Genomic DNA, 23,730 nt, shown 5'->3' with positions numbered 1-23,730 from the left:
ATTTTAACATTTAAATTTCAACCACAAAAATAGAAGACATCTTCGGCTACCCTAATACATATATTTAAAAATAAGGTAATTATAATAAATGGTCATTTGAGAAATATTAATTAAAGATATAGCAACATTTTAAAAAAATTACAAATATAACAAAACTATCACTGATAGACTCGTATGATCTGTCGGTGATAGACCAATTTTTACAACATGATCTATCAGTGATAAACTCTATCATTGATAGATTTTGACAAATTTTGCTATATTTGCAATTGTTTAAAAATGTTGTTATATATTTAATTATTTTGAATTTAATTCTTAAATTTGTAACTATCCCTTAAAAATAGGATTTACACTTTCTCATGTGTGTTTTAATTAAAAATGTCAATTTCTTAAAAGATGTGTATACATACATATAATAGGAAAATTGTTTAATTTTTTTTTTAAATAAACGTTGTAGTAAAAATAATAGAAAAACAAAATAATTATCTAACACAATCAAAATAACATAACATTGTTATAATTGTACGAAATATACTATTTAGTTACTTTTATAAATGATCAAAAATGGTAAAAATTGGTAGAGTATTTACAAAATAAGGATGGGTGTTGATTTTTTATTTTATTGATCTTAAATAATATTGGTCTATCACTGATAGATCATACGAAATATATCAATGACACAAGTCTATCCGTGATAGTTTTGCTAAATTTACAATTTTTATAAAATGTTGCTATATCCTTAATTATTATTCTTAAAATTGTACAACTTTTCATACTTTTTATCATTTTTGAAAGAAAAAAAAACATTGCTTTTGTTATTTTTAATATATTCGTATTATTTTGTTTAGGTTGTCTACAACTTTTTCACCTAAAAACTAATGTGTGTGGGGATTTAAAAGTGCTTAATCTATATCCCAATAATATAAACTTTATATTATTGCAAATAGTAATGCCGACATATTTGTGGGTGACTGACTATATGACATATCAAATTCTATATAAGAGGTATTCAAATTGGATTCTTCAACCATATTTAACATTTTCTACATATAATTTATGGTTTTTCATTTTATTTTATCAACCTTTATTAATTACATATTTTATATTACCTCTTTCATTATTATTTTTAACTTTCCTTTCATCTTACTTCAATTTTGAATTTTTGAATGTATCTTTCATATTCTGTAAGTTAAAAATATTATACTTTTATAAGTTTTTATTTGATTATAGATTGTGTTATAGTTGATTTTAGACTAAAGAATATAATTGATATTTAGAAAGGATAAAGTTAAGAATAAGCATGATACATAAGGCTGAAAGCCACAACTAAATACTGAAGTGGACATAGAAAAAGGATTGATTTGGGCCAGGCTCAAACCAGAAGTTTGGTTGGCGTTGACCCTGGCCAAATGTCCAAGGAGGCATATTTTATGTTCACCTAATCCATAAAATAAACACTTTAGGCCAAGATATAGCTTAAGAAAGAATATTGACCAAGGCTGGCCTTAGCCAGACACAAAACCAGGTATCCCTTTGGCCCAATTAGTCATCTTTATCCTATAGTGACTTGAATATCTTATGAATACCCTAAGACAACTTTGTCTGTAAATATATCATAATAACTTTATATGTGAGATAACTTGAGTCCGACTCTCAAACTTTCTCTAACTTCCACACTATTTCACTGTTTGACTTAAACATCGGAGTGCCTGTAACAAACACTATTCAATGTTAAGGTTTTCTCTTTAGTAGGTCATTTTCTTCTTCTATTTAAACGCTTCTTCAAACGAATTTACTAGTAGTGTTATGTGAAGGTTAGGTACACTTACCCCTATCCAAAATTGGGCATTAATAATTGACACTATATGTCGCGAAGAGAATGCTCTATTAACAATTTGCATACCTTACGAAGCATGAGAAGGAAGGACGAGAACAAAACCCAGTTGAAGGTAACCATATAAAAAACTTGAGAAGATCACCAAGTTAAGCAAAAGGTAAATGTCATGTCCCACCTCAAATGTCACACCATGCAGCCAAATGGAGAGTGTGCCGCCTAGACATTCAATGCATATCTCTCATAAGATAATACGTCGAACACCAAGTGAGCATATTAACTCTTCTTGTCTCTTTGAAAAGCTCTTACACTGAGCCTTAGAGACTTTCACACCTTATGCAGTGGAAAACAAATCAAAGAAATACAAAACATAGAGAAAATAACTTACCTTCTTTTCTTTATTAACTTAAAACTTACGTAAGTACAAGATAATTTTAAAACTTTCATTTTACATATAAACCAACTTTGATCTTCTCACATCCTTCTTCTACCCACAAAAGGCAACACACCTTCCTTCCTTCATCCACTGCCTAATGCTACTCTGTGTAACAGTCATTGGGGACACTTAACTTTGCTTGCGTCCTTTCTCCCTCTTCTTGGTCATATACAATCCAACCCAAGGACAGTCATTGAAGTTTTCCTTTTCTTTCTCCATCTCTAAACGTTGCTCCTTATAGTAGGTATCTAGAGCTGTAAAGGTAGCACTTCCTCCTCCACCATGGTCGCCTAACTATCTCTCTTAGAACTATCGCTCTTAGAGGATCGCATTTAGGACTAGTTTTCCCCATACTCAAAACTTTGGCTCTTTAGCTCACTGATAACTTGAAGTTATTATAGCATTTTAGGTAGAATAATGAAGCCAAAATGCATAGTAAAAGTGTCAAAATGCGTATATTATGCAAGAAGGCCATATCAAGACGCAATAAGAGGTTCACTAAGAGACAAAATTGGTAGTTGGAGTGATGTAACTTGTTGGCATATACTGCTTTCGATGCTGACACATCAAGAAGAATAGTTTTCCGCCCAAATATTGTCTATAAAAAGAATCCTTCTACACCATTTACGAGAAAGCTTAAATGGGCCAAAACCTTAGAGAGAGGTGGAAAGGTTAACCTTCCACCTCCTGTAAAGACCTTTTCTTCTTCTTCTTCTTTGGTCACATTGTAAAGTGAAAGCTTCTAGTCTGGGTAGAGAAGAATCCACATGTTTATACCTCTTCAATTCATCAAATCTTTACCTTTCACCTGTAAATGTGTTATCCATAGTTTAGGGTTGTGACAAGTTCTTAAGAAGTTTAGCTTATCACTATTATCGCGTTAGGTTGAGCTATTCCATCACTTGGCTAGTGCATATAGCCAACTACCTGAGAGGGCAAGTAACAAGGACAACGCTAACGTGTGCAAGGAGGAGTTTGGAAACAAACTCTACCTTGGCGAGACAACATCCAAGATTTGTACCCTAAAAGGAGGACAAGTGTGGGCATTAGGTGTTGAGAGGTTGCTGCCTTTAAACGTGAAGTTTTATATGTTTTATAAGTGAAACCTTTGAGATGTATCTCACTTAACTAGGCTGAATCACTTGGATCCCCAAAGGTGACCATATGTGGCATTTAAAGACTTCGAGAGGAGCTCGCCTTAACCATAAACTAGTTAAGAAAGCTATATCGCATGAAGATTTTCATGGCTTAATCACCTAGTAATACTTAGACGTCCCTTCACTCCATTCTTTAATACAAGTTAGTTCTTATCTCCATCTCGCATCCATCTCAGTTCCCTTTATAGAATTCTCTAGTGTAGATAAGTAGTTATAGTTCAAATTTACATTCGTTCATACCGACTGGCTAAAAAGTAGTCCCTAAAATTAGTTGCTTTGATATCAATTTCTCCGTTTCGACCTTGGATCACATAGGAAAACCTACTGTTTTGCTTTTACTTGGAAAAACAGTGAGAATATTTGTACTCAACGAGGACTTAGCTACTACGCGATGAAGAGGTACATAATGAGCATTTCGCATGCAATGATCATGACCAATGACTTATCACATAGAATTAATCATGCATATATATATAAACAGTGGTCTATAATTAATCATGCATATATATATAAACCAATGACTTATCACATAGCATTTCGCATGTTATATAACTGTCGTCGAATTAATCATGCATATATATATATAAACAACCTTGAGTTTGAATCTCCACCACTCATCGAGTTAGGCTTCACAACCTAGACAATGCACTTGCCTTCCTTTCGAGTCGGGCCTTCGGCACAAAGGTGTCATTCGCTTACCCACAAGCTCCTTAGGCGTATGATGAGATGTTGTGATTAGCACGCCATGTAAAACTACAAAGTATCCATGTCTTCCTTCCTTAACTAGGCTACAACACCTTAGAACCAACACCTGGGGAGGAAAAACACTTAAAACATAAGTCAAACAACAGGTTTTAAGAAAATCTTTTGGGAAAAATGCATAGAATCCACAAATAATAATATCAAGCCACCACAGATAAAGTACGTCGCATCGCATAATTAACACACATTACATAATCCACAACAATTCAAACGATCACACAACGAGCGCTACAGTGCCATATGCTGGAATCATTTCACAACAATTTCAACTCTAAGACATTGAATTTTTCCATTGCCTAGACTTGGGATTCACTCTCACCAGTATCATGTGAGTTACATGGGATTTCCACCAGCATCTCACCACATTCAATCATTCTTTGACCTCGGTGTCACACTCAACCAACGTCTCATCACCGTCTTACTCAAACTTCACCCAACGAGCATTACAACGCCATATGCTGGATTCATTTACCAACAAGCTCAACTTTAAAACTTGGAATTTTCCCTCGCCTAAACTTGGTATTCGCCCTCACCAAAATCATGCGAGTTACCTGGAATTTTCAGTAGGGTCCTACATCATTCATTCATTCTCAGATGTGGGAGTCACATTCAACTAGTGTCTCATAAGACAACCACGTGAATACGATAAGGGAGTAACGACTCACCGCTTACCCTTAGCATGGATTATCACATATTAGTAAAGCATTTTATATACACAACCATAGAGGAAAGAATGCCCAAAAAATCACATTTATAGAGCGTCTCTTTTTCAGAATCAAGGTCAAAGTTTAGAAGTTACATTTGAAATCCAATTTGTCATCCATAACCATTTATAAATCTCGTTTTATCACCTTTATGAGAATGCTCATATCCATTCACATAAAATGTTTAATCATTCACAATCATTTATAAAACAAATATTACTACTTACAGTAATAAGCATGTAAAACCTATTTGATTAATCACACTCTAGTAATCGATCGTTGCAAAAGTTTATAAATCAGATTTATTACTTTCAAACAATACTTGAAAAACAATGTATCAATGCACAAACAAATCATATAATTCATTTTATCACATACAAAAGATACTTAGCCTCAAGTTCTTCCTTCTCGACTTTTGGCTTTCTCCTCTCGTTCGATGGTTGAAGAAATCGTCTGTTCAACATATAAAACATTCTCCTCTCACTTTAATCAGAAAATATAGAATCTCTTGTCAAAAACTTCCTTTTTTGCTTGGGTTTAGGCCCTATTTATTGACGTCTTTCACCTTCGAGGGTCACTTCCATGCTTTACACGTGTCACATTACTAACATGCCACACTTTGCCACCAAAGTCAATCTTGACACGTAATATAATCGTCTGCGATGATTTTACTTGAGATGCACATCTTATCAATTTGGGAAGCCAAAATCTTAATTGTCAGACTGCCATTTTCTCTTCCCGAAAAGGTCACCGTCGTTTCCTTTTCCACAGCTGATAATGTGCAAGAATGACCGTTATTATAGCTTTTTTCTTATTAGAATAATGAGATGATCAAAACACATGACTTATGTTGTAAACATATAAGTATTTAGAAATACAACTTACATAAATGCAGGACATGTAGGAAAGGAAGAAAGGAGCAGCTCATACATGACATCTCGCGCATGGGCTATGCGATGAATCTCACTTGGCGATTAACAACTACAGATGAGGAACCAAAACATCAAGTGAGGAAAGCTCACAAAAAGACAAGAATGGTAGTTGAAACGATGTGACCTCACATGGCTAGAGGATAAAACAAACACACTTAGAGGAATAGAAGCTTCCCACCAAAAAGCAGCCTATACAAGCACTTCGTCTCCACCAAGAGAAGAAGGCCCGAATAGGCCGAAGAAGTCTGTATATATATATAGAAAGAGAGAGAGCTTGAGCAAGCTACCTAGAGAGTATACAACCGCAATGAACAAAGAGATTCTTTGTCACTGATTTACTAAGTTGTAGTAGCAATCTCCTTTCTATTCTTTCCATCTTTGTTATTTTCATTTATATTTTATACCTCATCTTGTACATATTCTTTACGAACCTATACTCACATTCTTTGATATTTTTACATAAATATAGTCATTCAATCCATTATCTCTCTTCCTTTACAAGTTAACGTGTTATCAATTGTTTGAGTAGGTATTAGCTCTTGATAAGAAGATTTTCTTATACATTTTAAAGTGTTAATTGTACTTTTGTGAATGCTTGGCCAGCATAAGTTGCTAACTACCCGAGAGAAAAAGTAGCTAGAACTTAACTATCACGTGTGAAGAGGAACTCTCTGCAAAAGTGTTTCTAACATTTGGATCTCGAAAGGAGAGCAAGCGTGGACAATGGTTACTGAGAAGTAACCATCCTTAACACGAAATACTATAAGAAGCATAAGTGGTTTCTTCTAAACATAGCTCACATATCCATATTTGGTCATAGGATGAGGAGACTAAGTTGAAGATAAAAGAGCAAACACTGAAACCCATGTCTAAGAGATGTAGTTGACAGGAAGAGATAAGGTTTAGGCAACCAATATTTAGAAGATCAAGTTGGAGCGAAGAGTAGAGGTCGAGGAGTGCAGGTTGAAGTAAAGAGACTTTAGGCTACAAGGTCGAGGACACCAAACGGGAGCAAAACCAGTGGATAAAGTGTTCAAGACCGAGACGAAGGAAACTCTGTTGAAGCAAAGAAACAAGTCCAGCAAGCTATGTCCAATTTATCCACCAAGTCTTACTAATGAAATGAGAGGCTTATTGGACAACGTTGTTGAGTTGCCTTCACCTATCACTAGCTACAAAATATTGGGATTTTTCCTACGCACAAAAAATCGTGGAGAAACCGAATGTCGGTAGAAGGTGGTTTCTACTGACGCACCAATGTCGACGTCGGGGGAGGTCCTATTCCATGACGCATGTGAATTCCGTCGGGACTGCTCAGAATAAATAATTATACTGTTAAATATCCTTCGATGCGACATCAAAAACATCGGTAAAAAAGATATATTTTCCCGACGTCATAAATGATACGTCGAAAATATCAGAGTTTTTTCGATGTCCACAGTGTCGCTTCAGATGAGGGGTAGATCATTAATTGTACCATTTGGCTTTCCTCCGACTCAACGTTAGTAATGTTGGAAAAAAGAGTACCTAATGCCGACGCATCACTAAAGGCATCGGGATTAGGGTGGCTATCCCGATTATTCGGGCAACATCAAGATTTCTCCTTCTATTAAATCCTTTTGTTTTACAGAATCGAAACAGAAAAGAGAAAGAAAAAACGAGAGAGAGGGAGACCGAGAAGAAGAAGAGGAGATCTCACCTCACCGTGGATGCCCGCCGCTCGCCGCCATTTCGTCGTCGTCTTCCGCCACTCGTTGTCGCATATTGGTAAGTAGGGTTATTTTATATTAGTTTGATGTAATTTATTTTTATTTAGATTAGAAATTATGATTTAAATTAGAAATTATGTTTGGAATTAGAAATTTTGTTTTTGAATTAGTTTTTGTTTTAGGAATAGGATTTTGAATTATGTTTTAGGAATAATATTATGTTTTATGAGGGGATGATTAGAATCGTTGATTGAAAATTAAAGCGGTTTAGGGTTGGATTAGAATTTTCAAGAAAGGGGGTGTTGAATTAATAATTAAAGAAGGGTGAATAAAGAATTAATGGGAGGGGAGTGAATACAAGAAATGAATGTATATACCTTCCATTTAAAATGGAAGGTATTCTTTTAACGTTATATTGACATCGTCTTCAACGTTCATATAACATCGGAAGTTCCTCTTCCGACACATTTTTCCCGACGTATATTTATGCGTCGAAAAAGGCTTTTTCGACGTTCTTCATATATCTCCCTACAATTTTGTACGTCGGAAGAGCCCCATTTTCTTGTAGTGTATGCAAATCTAAGGATAATCCCATGTGAACAAGAGTTCATAATTAGCTCAAGATTAAGTTACCTAGGTTATTAATAATCAAAATAGTCAATTTTGTATAGTTAACATTTTTATAAAGTAAAAACGTAACTATTTTTGTTCAGTCTTATGTAAACTCTTTACATAGGATGCCTCCACTTTCATGTCTCTATATGAACGATTCACATCGTTTGTACTAACTATAAAGTGTGTTGCATCCATAGTGTCACTAAAATAAGGCGTTCAATCCTATTCACATACTATAGATAATTGAGGTTATATACTCAAACTTGATTCATGTTTATGTCTCTACATAAAGTTCAAGGTTACTCAAGATAGCCTGAGCACCTTAGTTTATAAATGCAAGATTATAATATTCAATTTTACTAATAATTTATTAATAACAACTTTATTGAATAAAATATGATTTTAAATTACAGACTATGACTTTTAGGATGATATAAATTCCAACAATAATGACTTCATATGAGTAACTTAAGTTTGTTTCTCAAACTCTCTCTAACTTCCACATTCTTTCACTCTCCAACTTAGACATCAGAGTGTATGTAGTAAGCACCACACTAGTGTGTAGGATTCCTCTTTAGCATGCCACACTCTTTCATTCTTTAAACTTCTCTTCAAACAATTTCATTGTCCATGTCACTTGAAGGTCAGGTGCTTACCCCTTTCCAAAAAATTTCGTACAACATATTGCAAAGTGGTTTTAGAAAAAAAAATGATATTTTATTAATCAATATGTGAAAAGAAAGATTAAAATATTGGTATACTTACATGAAAATTGTCAAGTTTTGAGCAATGGAGGAAGAGTTATAACTTTTAATAAAGATTTGATGGGTATGATCAAATGAATATTTTTCCAAATTCTGATCAAATATTTAACCGAACTGTTCAGAAGAATTAGTCTTAGTAGCAAGACCAAGTCGAACTCAAGGAGTAGATTGAATTTCTCATATAAATTGCTTTCAACTAGAGGTAATCGAAGGGGCATTTGATCGTTTGAATTGCAAAGAAAATAAATTGCAAAAACAAGAAAATTTGGGGAATTCAATATAAAAAGAACCTAGCTTGAGTTTACCAAATTCATTTTATTCAGGTTTGCTTATGGGGTTTTCATCACTATATTGGATTGATTGTCTTCATCTAAGCTATTTAGTTAGATAAGTTGATTAAATAGTCATACCAATTTCAATCAACCTAATTGTATCAAGATCTAGGAAAAGTTAGGACAAATAATTAATTTTTATGCCTCTAACCAATTATTTGATGGTTCAATTCTAAGTTGATTAGAACAATATTGGTCAAATGATTTGCTAGAAAGCTAATCTAACCTATTGTTTCATACAAAATTATATATCATGCAACCAATAGAATTACATAGCTATCAAGCAAACATCATAAAAATCCAAATGTGCCCAATATGAATAATAATCCTCCGATCATTTGAGAATTGAAAACCGAGAAAAGGATAATTTAGTTCATACACTCGTCGTAAGTCAAGAAATACAATGAAATCTTAAGAATCTAAGCTAGACTAGAGTCCCTTTCCTCATGCTCAACATGTCTAGCAATAGGGAGAGGTTCAGTGCATAAAAATAATTGAAAAGAGGAGAAAGTTAGGAAGAACACGTGCTTTGGAATTTTGGAATCAAAGATGAAATGGCGGACTTGATGAAATGTTCTCTTATAAAACTATGATGGCCTCGCAGCGTTAGAGACAATGTTGCAGGCAGAGTTCGGGGTGCTTTTTCGAAATTATCATGCCTACTACCTTACGGCAGTAATGTAAAGGCATTGTGGCACCACAAGGCAGAGGCCAAAATATCTTTTTTTTCTTCACTCTTGATCCCTAGTTGATGCCAATATCTCTCATTTGAGCTTAAATCTACACAACACCCGACTCTACCTTTGAATTGTTCATAACCTAGTCAAATAATAAAGAACGTAAAATCATGGAACCATTTCAAGTTAAGGAGAATTAGATAATATTTTCAGTGCTATCAAAGTAAAGTAAAGACTAGTGAAGATTTCAAAATGTTATGGATTGATAAAATGTTAGATCAAATGTAAACAGTATACTCAAAATTTATTAACAAAAATGGTAAAATTAGACTAAAAATATACCACCAATAATGATATATATATTTTTAAATGTAAAAGAAAGTCCCTGAAAAGAAATATGGCAAAGATGTATCTTATTGCTGATCAAATCTATAGGTAGATTTATTAAATTAAGTATTATGTAGGGATAGATAACTAATTTTCCTGTTTTTCTCTTCTTATTTGTTTTAACATTATTTATAAAGAAAAAAGTTGGCTGATGACTTGTTAGCACACATCAAACATTGTTTATATCCATCCAATGGTTTAAAAGATTACATACATTAAAAGTGAGCAATTGTTTTAGTTCTCAGAGTTTCTTTAGACGCCAAAAAAAGGTTCTTTTTTATTTCTAAACAAATGGAAATTAAATGGGTTGGTGGGTTCTTTAAACTTCCATCAATGATTTGATTTGCCATAATTTTCTCCTCCTTTTCTTCCAATAAGAAATCAAACTTTTCAACGCATTCTAGCTTTTCTTTCTTTGTGTTGATTAGATTGTGTTTTGAAATACTCCATGGACCCATGGAAAAAATCTAGATAATCTCAAACTTTTATTTTCATTTCAAAATTCACTATCAGGATTCAAATTTAGTGATAACATATGTCTCCACAACAGTATTAGAAAATTAAATGGTAAAATGTGTTTTTGACTAACAATCACCAGTTGTCTCGATTATGAATTTGGGATTCAATTTTGAGTTTTTGTGCTAGTGTTTGGATCTATATGATTTGATGACTCATCCCTCATAATGTAAGCATATGATATATAGCATTTTGCTTATGTCATAACCCACACTATCGCATTTTATAACTTATTGCGTTATAGATGACTATGTTTATTGTAGCCTCTAACATGATGACCATCCTTGTTACGATCTTTATCTTTATGAAAACATCTAACAAAACTATGAGAAAAATTGAAAACATACGAAAACTTTATTGATATGCTATGGATGATCACATAACTCTAATGCAATGATCATCTCTATCACGATATTCATTTTTCTCATCCAAAAAGTCAAACAAACAAACCCATGTAATACAAGCTGAAATTGGCAACTTAAAACCAAAATAGCTCAAGTGAAACTGCCTTACTTGAGCCTTGGCCCAAGCTAATGCGCTTCACCTTTGTCTAGTTGTTGGGATTAATGTCCTAAACTTTGTACTTTTGTAGTTTGTAATTGTTTTGTACAAACGTTTTATTTATCTAATAAAATAAAGTGTTTAGTTTTATTTGATATTTTTCTGCGTTAACCTACAAAACCAATAAACTAACATCCAAGGTTAAACATGTATGTGGAGACATACAAGTGGATCATATTTAAATTATAACCTAAACGGTCTATAATAGATGGTGACATTACAAATACAAAGTACTTTGTAGTTGTTACAAGCGTTCTAAAGTGCTACAAATAAAATGATCATGATCATTCATGTCGAGATATTAAAGCAAGGGATTATACAAAGAGTTTGTATAAGATCAGACCATGAAACAAATAGTCTCACTTATTAACACCGTCACTAGAAGAGATTATATTTCACCAAGAAGTCCTTAAATGACTTGACCTGAATTGCATTTGTCATATGGAAACTTGTTCACAATACTTTACATAGTAAAACAACTCGCATTACACGGCCAAACTAATTGGGTTAACTACTAAAGATTGTCCCTCTCTTCAGCGAACTAGACAAAACTGACTTTTGCCTGCCGTCAACTACTTAACTGTACTCTACTCTTATCTTTACCCCTTCTCTAAGGATCTTATGCGTTGTTTCCTTCTGGCATCAATCCTTTAAATCCTAACCTAAACACTTATCCTTTTCTCTACAAGAACTTGCGTTCTGTTATTACCTGATGCCAAACCACTTAGCTCTGCTCTTTTTGTCCCATGAAACTTTTGCTTTGATACTACTTAGTATCAAGCTACTCAGCCTTGCATTCAACTCTTACTCTTTTTTTCCAAGAAACTTATGCTCTAATACCACCTTGTTGGAATTTTATGTCCTAAAACTCGTAGTTTGTAAATCATATTCTGTTCAATAAAGTTGTTATTGAGAAATTAAATATTATAATCTTAAATCCAATAAATCAAGTTCCAAGGCTATTTTTTAATAAACTTGAACTTTATGTGTAAACATAAACGTGGATCAAGTTCGAGTATATAGCCTAAATAGTCTATAGTATATGAAATAAAGGTTGGGCGCCTTATTTAGAGAAACTATGGATGCAGCCCACTTTGTAGTACAAACGAAGTGATCCTAATCGTTCATGTAGAGACATGAAAGTGGGGGCATCCTATGTAAAATGTTTACATAAGACTGAACCATGAATTAGTCATTTTTACGTTATAACACCGTTTACTGTTTAAAACTGACTATCTCAATTATTGATGACCTAGGTAACTTAGTCTTAATCCTGAGTTAACTATGAACTCCTGTTCACACGAGATTATCCTTAGATCTGCATAGGTGAGGGCAGCTCATCAGCGTTGGCCTAATAAGCCTCCCATTTCAGGGGTAAGATCGGGTGGATAGCTGGGAACATAGGGTACAAGATGGAATTCACTCCTACCCGCTTTAGGGTTAGTAGATAGGTTGCTCTCTTAAGCACTGAATCCAAGTCTTGAACAAGGGGCCCCACCCTCTCATTGGCCCGAGAGGGATTAAGTTTATAGGTTGAACCTTAAACCAATTGTTCAATAGTGGATTAGTGGGACTTAAGGAGCAAGATGTAATCTTGGGGGTAAAACGGTATTTTGACCCAGCCAAGGTTACGAGCAACCTGTGAAGGATTAACTTACTGATTATGGTTTTATCAAATGGACACAAATATATCTATAGTGAGGGGAGTGCAACTACGGGACTTTAGTGGAATGACCCGTTAGTTAACGAATGTTGATTAACTCGGTTTAAAAGAGTTTAGCTAGTTAATCTTGAATCGTTGGAGCCCATGATCTATAGGTCCATTAGGTTCCTCTGCTAGCTCATATGGATTAAACTTAGAACAGTGTGATGAAATAAGTCGAATTGTTCGAATTGGGAGAAGAAAGGGAAACCGACATATACAGTGATATAGTCGTCGGTCTTCTAATTAGAAATAGAGCTTTATGTTTTACATACTATAAGTATGAATGCGGATTCATACTAAGAAGCTCGGAATTGGTCAAAAATAGTAAAAAGTCAAAATGTTGACTTTTGACTTTGAAAAGTCAAACTTTGACCGGCCTTATATTCAAATGTGATTTGAATTTTGGAAAAATGAATGCGGATTCATGCTTGGGAGGTTGGAATTAGTCAAGACGGACAAAATGGTAAAAAGTCAAAATATTGACTTTTGACTAAGAAAAGTCAAAGTTTGACTTTTGACTAGAAATATCTAATGACCATTTTACCCTTGGACTAAGTTAGTGGGAAAATCCAACATTTTGTTGGATAATCCTACTAACTCTTAGTGGGATATGTGGCTATATGAGATATAGACACCTAGCCCACTAAGTTCCACTAATTGTTAGTGGAACATTAGGTGTTGAGATTTGGCAAATGAATTGCATGCATTTTTGCATGTAATTAGGCTATAAATAGAGATGTTTTCAAATGTTGAAGGACTTTTGCCTCTTTTATCATTTTCATCATCTCAACAAAAGAAAAAAGAAAGCTTCCAATCTCATTTTATCTCCATTACTTTCTACACCAAAATTGGGTCCCACAACCCGGTTCTTTGTCTAGAGATAGCAGTTGAGTACTAGTGGTGGTCTCGGTTAGAATTGGTAAGAAGATATCAAACCTTTTGAAAGCTTCAAAGGTAATATTTCTTAAAACCCTAATTTGATTAGTTTATGGTTACATGTTAATTGTGGCAATTAGAGTAGAAATTCGATTCTTTTTCCGCTGTGCATGACTTAGTTCTATCACACCTGTCATGACCCGTCCCAAATGTCACACCACACCACCAAATGGAGGGCGTGCCACCTAGACATTCAACACATACCTAGCGAGATAATGCACCGAACACCTAGTGAGCGAAACAACTATTCTCCTCCTCTCTTCGTGATACTCTTCCATTGATCCTTAGAGACCTTCACATATTTGTCAACGAAAAAAAGACATTAAGTAATACAAAAACAAAGTGAAATAACTTAACTTCTTTTTTTTATTAACTTAACGCTTACAAAGTACAAATACAATTTACAACTTTTGCTTCTCATAAAATAAACCAACTATGATCTTCTCACATCCTTCTCTCAGCCAACTTGTAACCTTTCATGTCGGGGTGGTTAAGACTCTAATTCCATTTTCTTTTGCCTTATCGTCCACTATCCATCTTAAGGACATCTTCTCGGATCTTCCTTTTCCTCATTTGCCGCTTCAATTGCTCCCTTGAGGTAGGGTACTTAGAGTTGTGAAGTTCTCCACCCAACCACTCCAATTTTAAAGGCAATCTTCAGCGCTTTCTTTCCCTGCCTCGGTTCTTTAGTTCTTTCACTCTCTCTTTCCTACTTAACTTAGGTTTAGGCATTAAGGAGCAACAACCTTAACAACCGACTCTTTAATCGTCTGTTGAGATGTCATAGATAGGGTACCATGTAAGACTATAAAGTAACTATGTCTTTCCTTCTTAACTTGACTACAACACCTCAAAACCAACCTGCGGATGGCCTCAACGTCTGAGAACCTGGACAAGAGAAACACTTAAAATGTAAGTCAAACAAACTTAGTAAGGGGTTTTTGAGAAAACCTTTTTGGGGAAAACATATAGAATCCACAAATAGAAAAGTCAACTGCAATAGATAAAGTACGTTGCATCAAACCACAACAAATAATGCACATCACATCAACCACCACTACTAATGCATCTGCATCAACCACAACAATTTGAACAATCTCACAGCGAGCGCTACAACGTCCTACGTTGGAATCATTTCTTAATAAGTTCAACTCTAAGATCTGGGATTTTCTGCTCGCCTAGACTTGGGATTCACATACACCAGTATTACACGAGTTATTTGGGATTTTCACAAGCCTCCCGCCACATTCAATCATCTCAAACCTAGAAGTCACACTCAACCAATGTCTTGTCACCAATCAGGCTTAGACCTTGCATAGCGAGCCTTACAATGCCATACGCTGGGGTTATTTCATAACAAGTTCAACTCTAGGACTTGAGATTCACATTCAATAGTATCATGTGTATTACATGGGGTTTCCACCACATCCGGCTACATTTAATCATTCTCAGATCTGAGAGTCACGCTCAACCAACGTCTCATCTTACAATCATGAAAATATATTAAGGGAGCAAGGACTCACCGCTTACTCTTAGTACAGATCATCACAAATTAGTAAGGTAACTTATAAACACAATTAGAAAGGAAAGAATACTCAATATCACGTTTGTAGAATACCTATTTTTCCAAAATGGGGGTCAAACTTTAGAAGTTACATTCAAAATTCGATTCGTCATTTGCAACCATTTATAAATGTCATTTTATTGCCTTTAGAAGAATGCTCATATCTATTCATAAAAAGCGTTTATTTGTTTACAATCATTTATAAAACGGATCTTATCGCTTGCAGCAAACAAACATATCAAACATATTTGATTATTTACAGAAAAGTAATCAGTCATCGAAAACTTTTATAAATCAAGTTTATCACTTTCATCCGAAAATCTATCATTTTCTTTTGTACAAAAACTTTCCTTTTCTTTTGGCTTTCGACCCTGTTTATAAAGATCTTTCACCTCCAAGGGTCACTTCCATGTTTTCCATGTGTCACCTTACTAACACGTCGACATATGCCACCAATCCGATCTTGACACCTAATAAGCGATTTGACTTTTCCTTAAGACACACAGCTTATCTCTTTGGAAAGTCAAACTCTTAATTGTCCGACTACCCTTTTCTCTTCACAAAATTGTCACAGTCGTTTTCTTTTCCAAATCGAGTTGTCGTGTCACTTTGACAAGACATTTACTTCCTCGCCTCAATCTTTTGGCGCAGATACTTCTTTCTGCAATATCCTTCCAAACACGTCACTCTTGGCACCTAACGGAATGACTTCCTCACAATCATTCTCATCGCGTTGCTTACATTCACCCAATAGAACCTTCAGCTTACGCCTTTTTTTTTCAATCGCCTACTCTCTTTTTGTATCCTTTCTTCCGGGATGTCTCAACACTTATCCGAAAGAACCTTCCGACAAGGGTCCTTCACCGCACTAAAAATCATAAGACAAGCAAAGCATTCCATCTATAATATCATTCTAGTCAATCCGCAAGACTTCCTTTTCTCGATTGAGGCTTCACATAAAGTTTATATTAGATATAGTATGGTGTAAATATATGTAAAATTTATTTTAATTCATATAAATTTAATTAATAACGTTAGTGGAGGGAATGAGTTATTCGATAACTCCCCCTCCCTCGTTCTTAAATTCATTAAGATATAAAGAGGAAATGGGAAAGTCCACTTCTCTGGTTTTCAAAATCTCTCGACAATTATTCTATGGAAGATCTCTCTAAAGAAATAGAAAGATTTTTTTCATTCACCAAAAAAAAAATAAAAACACATAAACACACGTTAGCCTCTATGTGATTCTCACCTTGAGAATAACAAGAAAGACTTCAATAGTGGTGTTCTACATATTGGAGGGTGATTTATGTGAAGAAAGGAAATAATATACAAATGTTAGTTTTTTTTCCTTCGTCCTTGGAAAAGCATGCTAATACGTTTGAGATTTAATCATTTTCTTTATATTCTTTGTATTTTGTGTTTTTTTTCCAAATTGAATTTCAATACAAATTTACCGTTGTTATCATGTGAAGGTTAGATGTGTTTTCTCCTATCCAAATTTTGACATCAACAATGCATTAGGTACTATATTTTTTAATTTTAATATTACTTGGTTATTGTAGTTTCAAATTTAGTTCATTTTGGTTTTTATACTTTCAAACTATTCCTCTTAATTTTCATCTACAACTTCTTTGTCCATTTTGATATCTATTCTTTCAAAAGGTTCATTTTAGTCATTTTATTTTTATTTTGTTGATGTCAAAATTTTGACAGAAAAAATGGCACTTGACCTTCAACAATAGCAGTGTTAAATTTGTAATTTGAGAAAGAGAAGACCAAAACAATTAAAAATGTTTATGATGCTAAAGCCAACATGAAAACTCTACAATAGAGAGAAGAGACGCTTCAAATTTTTAGTTATTTCATATGAAACTAATAATGTTGTATTTACGTGAACTTGTTCTCGCTAGAGATAGGATTAAGAAATATGAGTTATTCGTAATTTCAAATACATTACAAATATATCTCATCTAATCTTATCTTTTTCTAATATTTGACTTATTCCAGTAGCCCCAAATTCACCCGTGAAACTTTGATCTCATTTTCTACGATTACAATTTTAGCTCAGTATGAGGTTAATTAAGATTCATAAAATGTTGCTATAAATTAGTATTAAAATTTTTCTATTATATATAGATTTAAGGAAACATTTTCAAAAAGAAATAAAAGTAGTCTATTTTAGCGAAAATAAACATAATTGAAGTGACACTCAATATTTATTAACAATCAGATTTATGGTTTGAATCATTCAACCTCTTATTATACTAACAAAATAAAAATGGTCTCCTTTGTAAAATAAAATGTGAACCAAACTAAATAATATTTAGGTAGCATAAATTATAGAATAAATAAACTTACAACAAAAAGGAACAATATTTACAAAAATGGCAATTTTTTACATGTCATGAATTTTTTGAAAATGTCAATTTTGCCCTTCAGTTTCCTTCCTTTCATGCTATCTGTGATCACTAATATCACTAACATTATGCCTAATATGTCAATATGTTTTTCATGAATTTATCACCAACAATTGAACTGTTAATTTCTAAATGATATAAATGTTGATAGCAAAAACTAAAATCATGAATTTACTTCAACCAAAATTGTAACTATATCAATTTTATTTATACTATTAGCAATAGAAGTTATCATATGAATAGTATGTTATTAGCGATTCAAAGTGATTACTGATAGCATGCGAATCAGATCTCTTTTCTTTGTCCATTTATGCTAAAAACAAACAACCACAATATCACTTTATCATAGCATTACCTTGATATTGTTGATATATAGTAGCCTATTAGGAATATTATTTAATTATGGATGCTATGACAGATATCCTTCTGCTACGATCACTGATAGATATTATTAGGATAGCAATAGAAGAATATCATTGACAGTAGACTGTAAAAAATATCAATTGATAGCCGAATTAAACCTCGTTAATTTAAAATTGATATGTTTACCTAAGAGATATCACTTATAATGTAAGAATCGTGTCTTAAAAAGAAGGGATTTTGAAGAAAAAGGCACTTTTGAAATAGGCGTTTTGAAAGGCATATCTTGTTAAGTCGACAACATGATAAGAATAGTGTGCATTAAAATTTAATGAAGCAAGTAAGTAGATGTTTTAGTGTTGTAACACGAGAAGAGTATGCATTGAGAGTTAGGAAAATCAAAGGAAATTTCTAATCTTGATTAGACAGCTGATGATGTGTCGGGTTAGGTTGATCATGGTTAGGAAAACTAATAAGCTTACACGTGTAAAGTATCAAGTAGAAGCTAGCAACTTTAAGGGAGCTTAATATATAAGTGACTAATATGATTTAGAATTAGTATATTACTTAAGTGTTTTCTTGTTAAGTAAGTCACCAGACAAGAAGAAGAAGACTTGGAGTAGGTGTTCACATGAAAGAACTCAGTGTTTTCTGAGTGATTTTCTAAAAGAAAGAAGTATTGTTTATGAGTCTTGTATTGTTTTAATGCATGTTTAACTTGTTAATGTTTATGATAAAGCACGAACATTTTCTTGGCTAAAGTTTCGTGTTTGATGATTGCATGAATTTCATCTATGCAAGTAAACCATTAGTTTTATCCCTATCATAAGCTAGCTATTATGTGCATGCACATAATGAGTCAAGGAACCATGAGGTGAAAGGATAACTTGGCAATAAGAAGTTGGTCAATGCGTTGAAAGGAGTGTATTGTATTATAACCTAAGCAACAAGAATTGAATTGGAAAATTCTCTAGGGGATGCTAATGATGATGTGGACATCACAATAGTTTATGTGTAGGAATGATTCATGTTCTTAGAGAAAGGAATAATAGTGTAACGACCCAACTTTTCCAAGTAAGTCGAAGTCATTAATTTCAAATAAAGACCCGAGTTTACACAAAATCTCAATCTCAAATAATTTCAAAGTCTCAAAGAAAACAAAAATTTATATCTGGGTCATGTTTAAAATTTACTAATTTGTGAATACAGTTCAACTATAAAATTTTCTAAACAATCTCAAGTACTAAAACAAAACAATCTCAATTATCACGAATAGACTCTTATGGCTTATCGATAATAGACTAAAATTTGTTATATTGTCTATCGTGTTAGACTTTTATCATTGATAGATTTTGACAAATTTTGTTATATCAGTAATTTTTTAAAAATGTTGTTATATACTTAATTATTTTAAATCTATTTGCTATTTTTGCCACTATTCCGGTTTTATTTCACATTTTTGTTTTCAATTTTAATTTGAAACATAAGATTATTTTTAATTAGTTTTAAATTTGATCATTTCTTCGAAAAATAACGTGACAATTTGTGATTGATCTATAAGTTATCATTCCATAATATTTATTCACATTTATTTTCCATGGGACGGGTATTGATTTTTTGTGTTTAAGAGTTCAACATCTCAAAAGTGATGTATGAAACTTCTAACTCATTTGTTAATATGATATATGTTTTTTTGGCTATAGTATAAAAAAACCCACCATTCGGTTTGGTTTGAGAGCAAACCGAGACCGAACCAAAGTTCAAAGTAAATTAGAAAAAAGAGCTAAACTAGGCCATCCTAAAATTTTCAAAAATTTTCCTTAAAATCGAACTGAGCCAACTAATTTCTAGAAACTGAATATTTAACACTTCGGTAGGGTTTATAGTTTGGTAATATACCCTTAAACAGTATATTAAGGACGGATTGGATTTAACACAAACCTCCAAACTTCTTTAACATTAGCTCATTATCAAAATTCAAATAAATTAAATTAGATGAACTAATAAGAAAGAAAAGATATATTTTTTCAATTACCATGAAGAACTTCAGCGAGAGCAAGAAAAGAAGGACAAAGCCAACTGGTGGGTGCACACAAAAATTAAAGAAAAATAAAGACACATGGTGGGTGTATATATTAGTCCAATTCCATGCAAACACCACAACCAAAGATTATTCCATTTTGATAATATTTTCTTTTGTTTCGCCCTATATATTAAGTGCTTTTTCAATTCAACTTTAACAAGGGAGGTTGTTTCTAACCATGGCTACCAAAGTTGTACTGGGGATTTTGCTGTGTTTGTTTGCATTTGAGTCGGTGGTGAGCACTCATCACGCACCGGAGAGGCACTGGTTCAGGGAAGAAGCTCAGCAATACAGGCTGGACAGGATTCAGGCGAGGCCACCATCGCGTCGTATCGAGTGGGAGGGAGGTATCACTGAGGTTTGGGATGAAGCTAATGAAGAGTTTCAGTGTGCTGGAGTTGCTGCCTTTAGAAACATCATAAGGCCCAACTCTCTCTCTTTGCCTAAGTTCCATAGCTCCCCAATGCTTGCTTACATTGAGCGAGGTATCAAACTTTTAATAGTATTCACCTTCCAAACACATTATTTTAAGCTTTATTTTGATTGAAATTTGTTAAAATGACTTGAATCTATTATCTCTTGTCATTCACGTTGGCAAAACATAGAATCTCTTGCTGCCTCGTTAATTAGTGAGCCAAGAATTCAAATTTATATTATTTACATTATTTGTGATTTTGGTACTATTGGTTCGAAGAAATATGCTACGTAAACTTTTAGAACGTAGTTTTATAAAATTCTTCTTTCTTCTGTCATGAACGTAGTTAACAAACTATGTTAATGAACTAGGTATATCTATCTGTTAATTTTTGTACTCTTTTATATTTGATGTGTTTATTTGATTGTCGATTTCTTAACATATTCACTCAAAATAAAAAACGTCCCCACATTTGGGAATATAATTGATTATGTTTGTGTATCATTAACTAGCTTAAAGAATTACTCACTTTCTTATCAGCATATTATAAACAATTGTTTACAAATATTGAACAGGTGAAGGTTTCTTGGGCCTGAACTTCCCAGGGTGTAATGTAGAGGAGTATGAGGCACAATCAGCACAACTTTCAAGGTCATCGAGGCGAATACGCGTGGACAAAGAGGAAGACAAACACCAAAAGGTTCGCAGGGTCCGTCGAGGTGACATGATAGTCATCCCCGCTGGCACTGTCCAATGGTGCTACAACGACTGTGGCCAAGACCTTGTAGTCGTTGCCTTCATGGATCTCAACAACGACGACAACCAACTCGACCTCCGTGTTAGGGTATTTCAATATTCTCCATTAAAAATCTTACCTCCATAGTATGAAAAAGCAAGAGATCGATCAGGTGTTATTTGCTTTTGCAGTCCTCCTACTTGGCTGGTGGAGTTCCAAGAGAAGCAAGAAGAGTATCAAAATCAGATGATTTTGTGAACATCTTCAATGGGTTCAATAAGGAGTTTCTTGAAGAGGCATACAACATTCCATCAGACTTGGCAAGGAAGATGCAAGAAGAAAGAAGCGGTGGTTTGATTGTGAAGTGTGACGAAGAAATGTCGTTTATGACGCCAGAGGAGGAGGAGGAAGAATTGAGCGCCTTGCCATTTTCAAGAAGGGAAGAGGACTCAAATGGACTGGAAGAAACTATTTGCACTGCTAGAGTTCAACACAACATGAACACACAAAGAGAAGCAGATGTATACTCTAGAGAAGCTGGTAGAGTTAACATTTTGAATCAACTCAAGCTTCCTATTCTAAGATTCATGGGCATGAGTGCCGAGAAAGGACACCTTTTTCCGGTAAAACATACTCATTTACACTATTACTTTATACAATAGAAATCATTCTCATTTACAATTCTAACATGACTTAAAATAAAAAATTGATTCGTCACCTATTTCTAGGTCGCTAGTCATTTACAATTCTATCACTTTTAAAAAAATAGTTAAATGTATGACAACATTTTAAAATAAAAAAGTTAGAAATATAACAAATTTTTATGAGAAATACTCTTTTGTTGGTAGATTTCCATTAGTGATAGACCATATCACCAATAGATCACTCTTATTAGTGATATGATCTATCCACTAATAAATTCTTAGCACGTTGGATTTAAACTTTCTTACTTTTGCAAATTCTTTTAGATCATTCTATAACATCAAAATACTTTAATTATCTAATTGCTATATTTGCATTTTTTTTTTTAATATAATCCTAATCTTCTTTCGAAGAACAAAAAGTTATTCGACCATTTATGATTGTTTCTCACACATGTATTAATACATTAGCACTAACGTGCTGTTTAAGATGCTGTCTTTTTTGGTTCATTGTTGTTAGGTCAAATGTCAAAGTTGATTTTTGTTTTGTTTACTAAATATCATTTGAGTTTCATGGACTCTAATATTATATTAGAAAAACATAAAGTGACATCTGTAGACCAATTGAGCTAAAAAAAAAAAAAAAGATAGAAGTAACCCATGTATTGTATACTAATTGTGAACTGTCCTCATTTGAATGCAGATCATCTAACACATATTAAACTTGGTATACTATTGATTAACATGTTATATTCACTACTATTGTGGCCTTACAGAACGCTCAATACAACCTTCATTGGTCAATGACAGACCACAGATTAGCATATGTGATAGAAGGAGAGGCAGAAATTGAAATAGCCAATGACTATGGAAACCAAGTGTTTAAGGAGAGAGTTTCAAGAGGAAGCATGTTTGTAATTCCTCAATTTTACCCTTCTTTTGCAAGAGCGGGTCCACGAGGGTTTGAATGGATCACTTTCAAGACCTCAAATCAGCCAATGAAGAGCACTGTGGCTGGCTACACATCCTTCTTTAGAGCCTTACCACTTCAACTCTTAGAACAATCATTCCAAATTACAGCAGCTGAGGCTCAGCAACTTAAACAAACAAGAAGCCAACACACTTTCCTTTTTCCTCCTTCAACTAGCACTAGGAGATTTCCTTAGAAAAGAACAATGAAAAGAAAGTCTTTTTTTCAATGATAGGGAGAAGAGAGAATGTCAATAAAGAAAAATATTATCAATAAAGAGAAGTCGATCTTTCACGAGCATATAGCTTTATATGCATATATTTTGTTACTTTTGTTAAGTTCTTATAAACATATAACATAACGTGTTTGTTACAAAATGATGGAAAAGAGGAACCAAGAATGTGTTTTTTTTTTCTTTAAAGAACTTTGAATTGTTGCAGATTGCAAATATTCTATATATATTTGAGAATATCAACATAGTTATGACTAAATTAAAATATATTTTATATTGCAA

At 33.5% G+C, this 23,730-nt stretch overlaps 1 protein-coding gene across 1 annotated transcript; it reads left to right on the top strand.

Annotated features, from left to right (window-relative positions):
* The first annotated feature begins 20,632 nt into the window (after positions 1-20,632).
* On the top strand, positions 20,633-23,516 carry LOC101217162 (11S globulin seed storage protein 2). The gene is made up of 4 exons (XM_004151999.2): positions 20,633-20,939; positions 21,445-21,713; positions 21,797-22,228; positions 23,023-23,516. Exons 1-4 carry the CDS (start codon positions 20,633-20,635, stop codon positions 23,410-23,412), a joined length of 1,398 nt encoding a protein of 465 aa, XP_004152047.1. The 3' UTR covers positions 23,413-23,516.
* Positions 23,517-23,730: the final 214 nt, after the last annotated feature.

The sequence above is a fragment of the Cucumis sativus genome, chromosome 3 (genome assembly GCF_000004075.3).
Source record: "Cucumis sativus cultivar 9930 chromosome 3, Cucumber_9930_V3, whole genome shotgun sequence".
Taxonomy (NCBI): Eukaryota; Viridiplantae; Streptophyta; class Magnoliopsida; order Cucurbitales; family Cucurbitaceae; genus Cucumis; species Cucumis sativus.
This window is presented reverse-complemented; position numbering and strand designations above follow the sequence as displayed.

Bases quoted from the DNA above. Each gene is read 5' to 3' on its own strand.
- LOC101217162 (XM_004151999.2), top strand. From the start codon at position 20,633: ATGGCTACCAAAGTTGTACTGGGGATTTTGCTGTGTTTGTTTGCATTT. The intron at 21,714-21,796 runs GTATTTCAATAT...TTGCTTTTGCAG, and splicing joins AACTCGACCTCCGTGTTAGG to TCCTCCTACTTGGCTGGTGG. The intron at 22,229-23,022 runs GTAAAACATACT...GTGGCCTTACAG, and splicing joins AGAAAGGACACCTTTTTCCG to AACGCTCAATACAACCTTCA.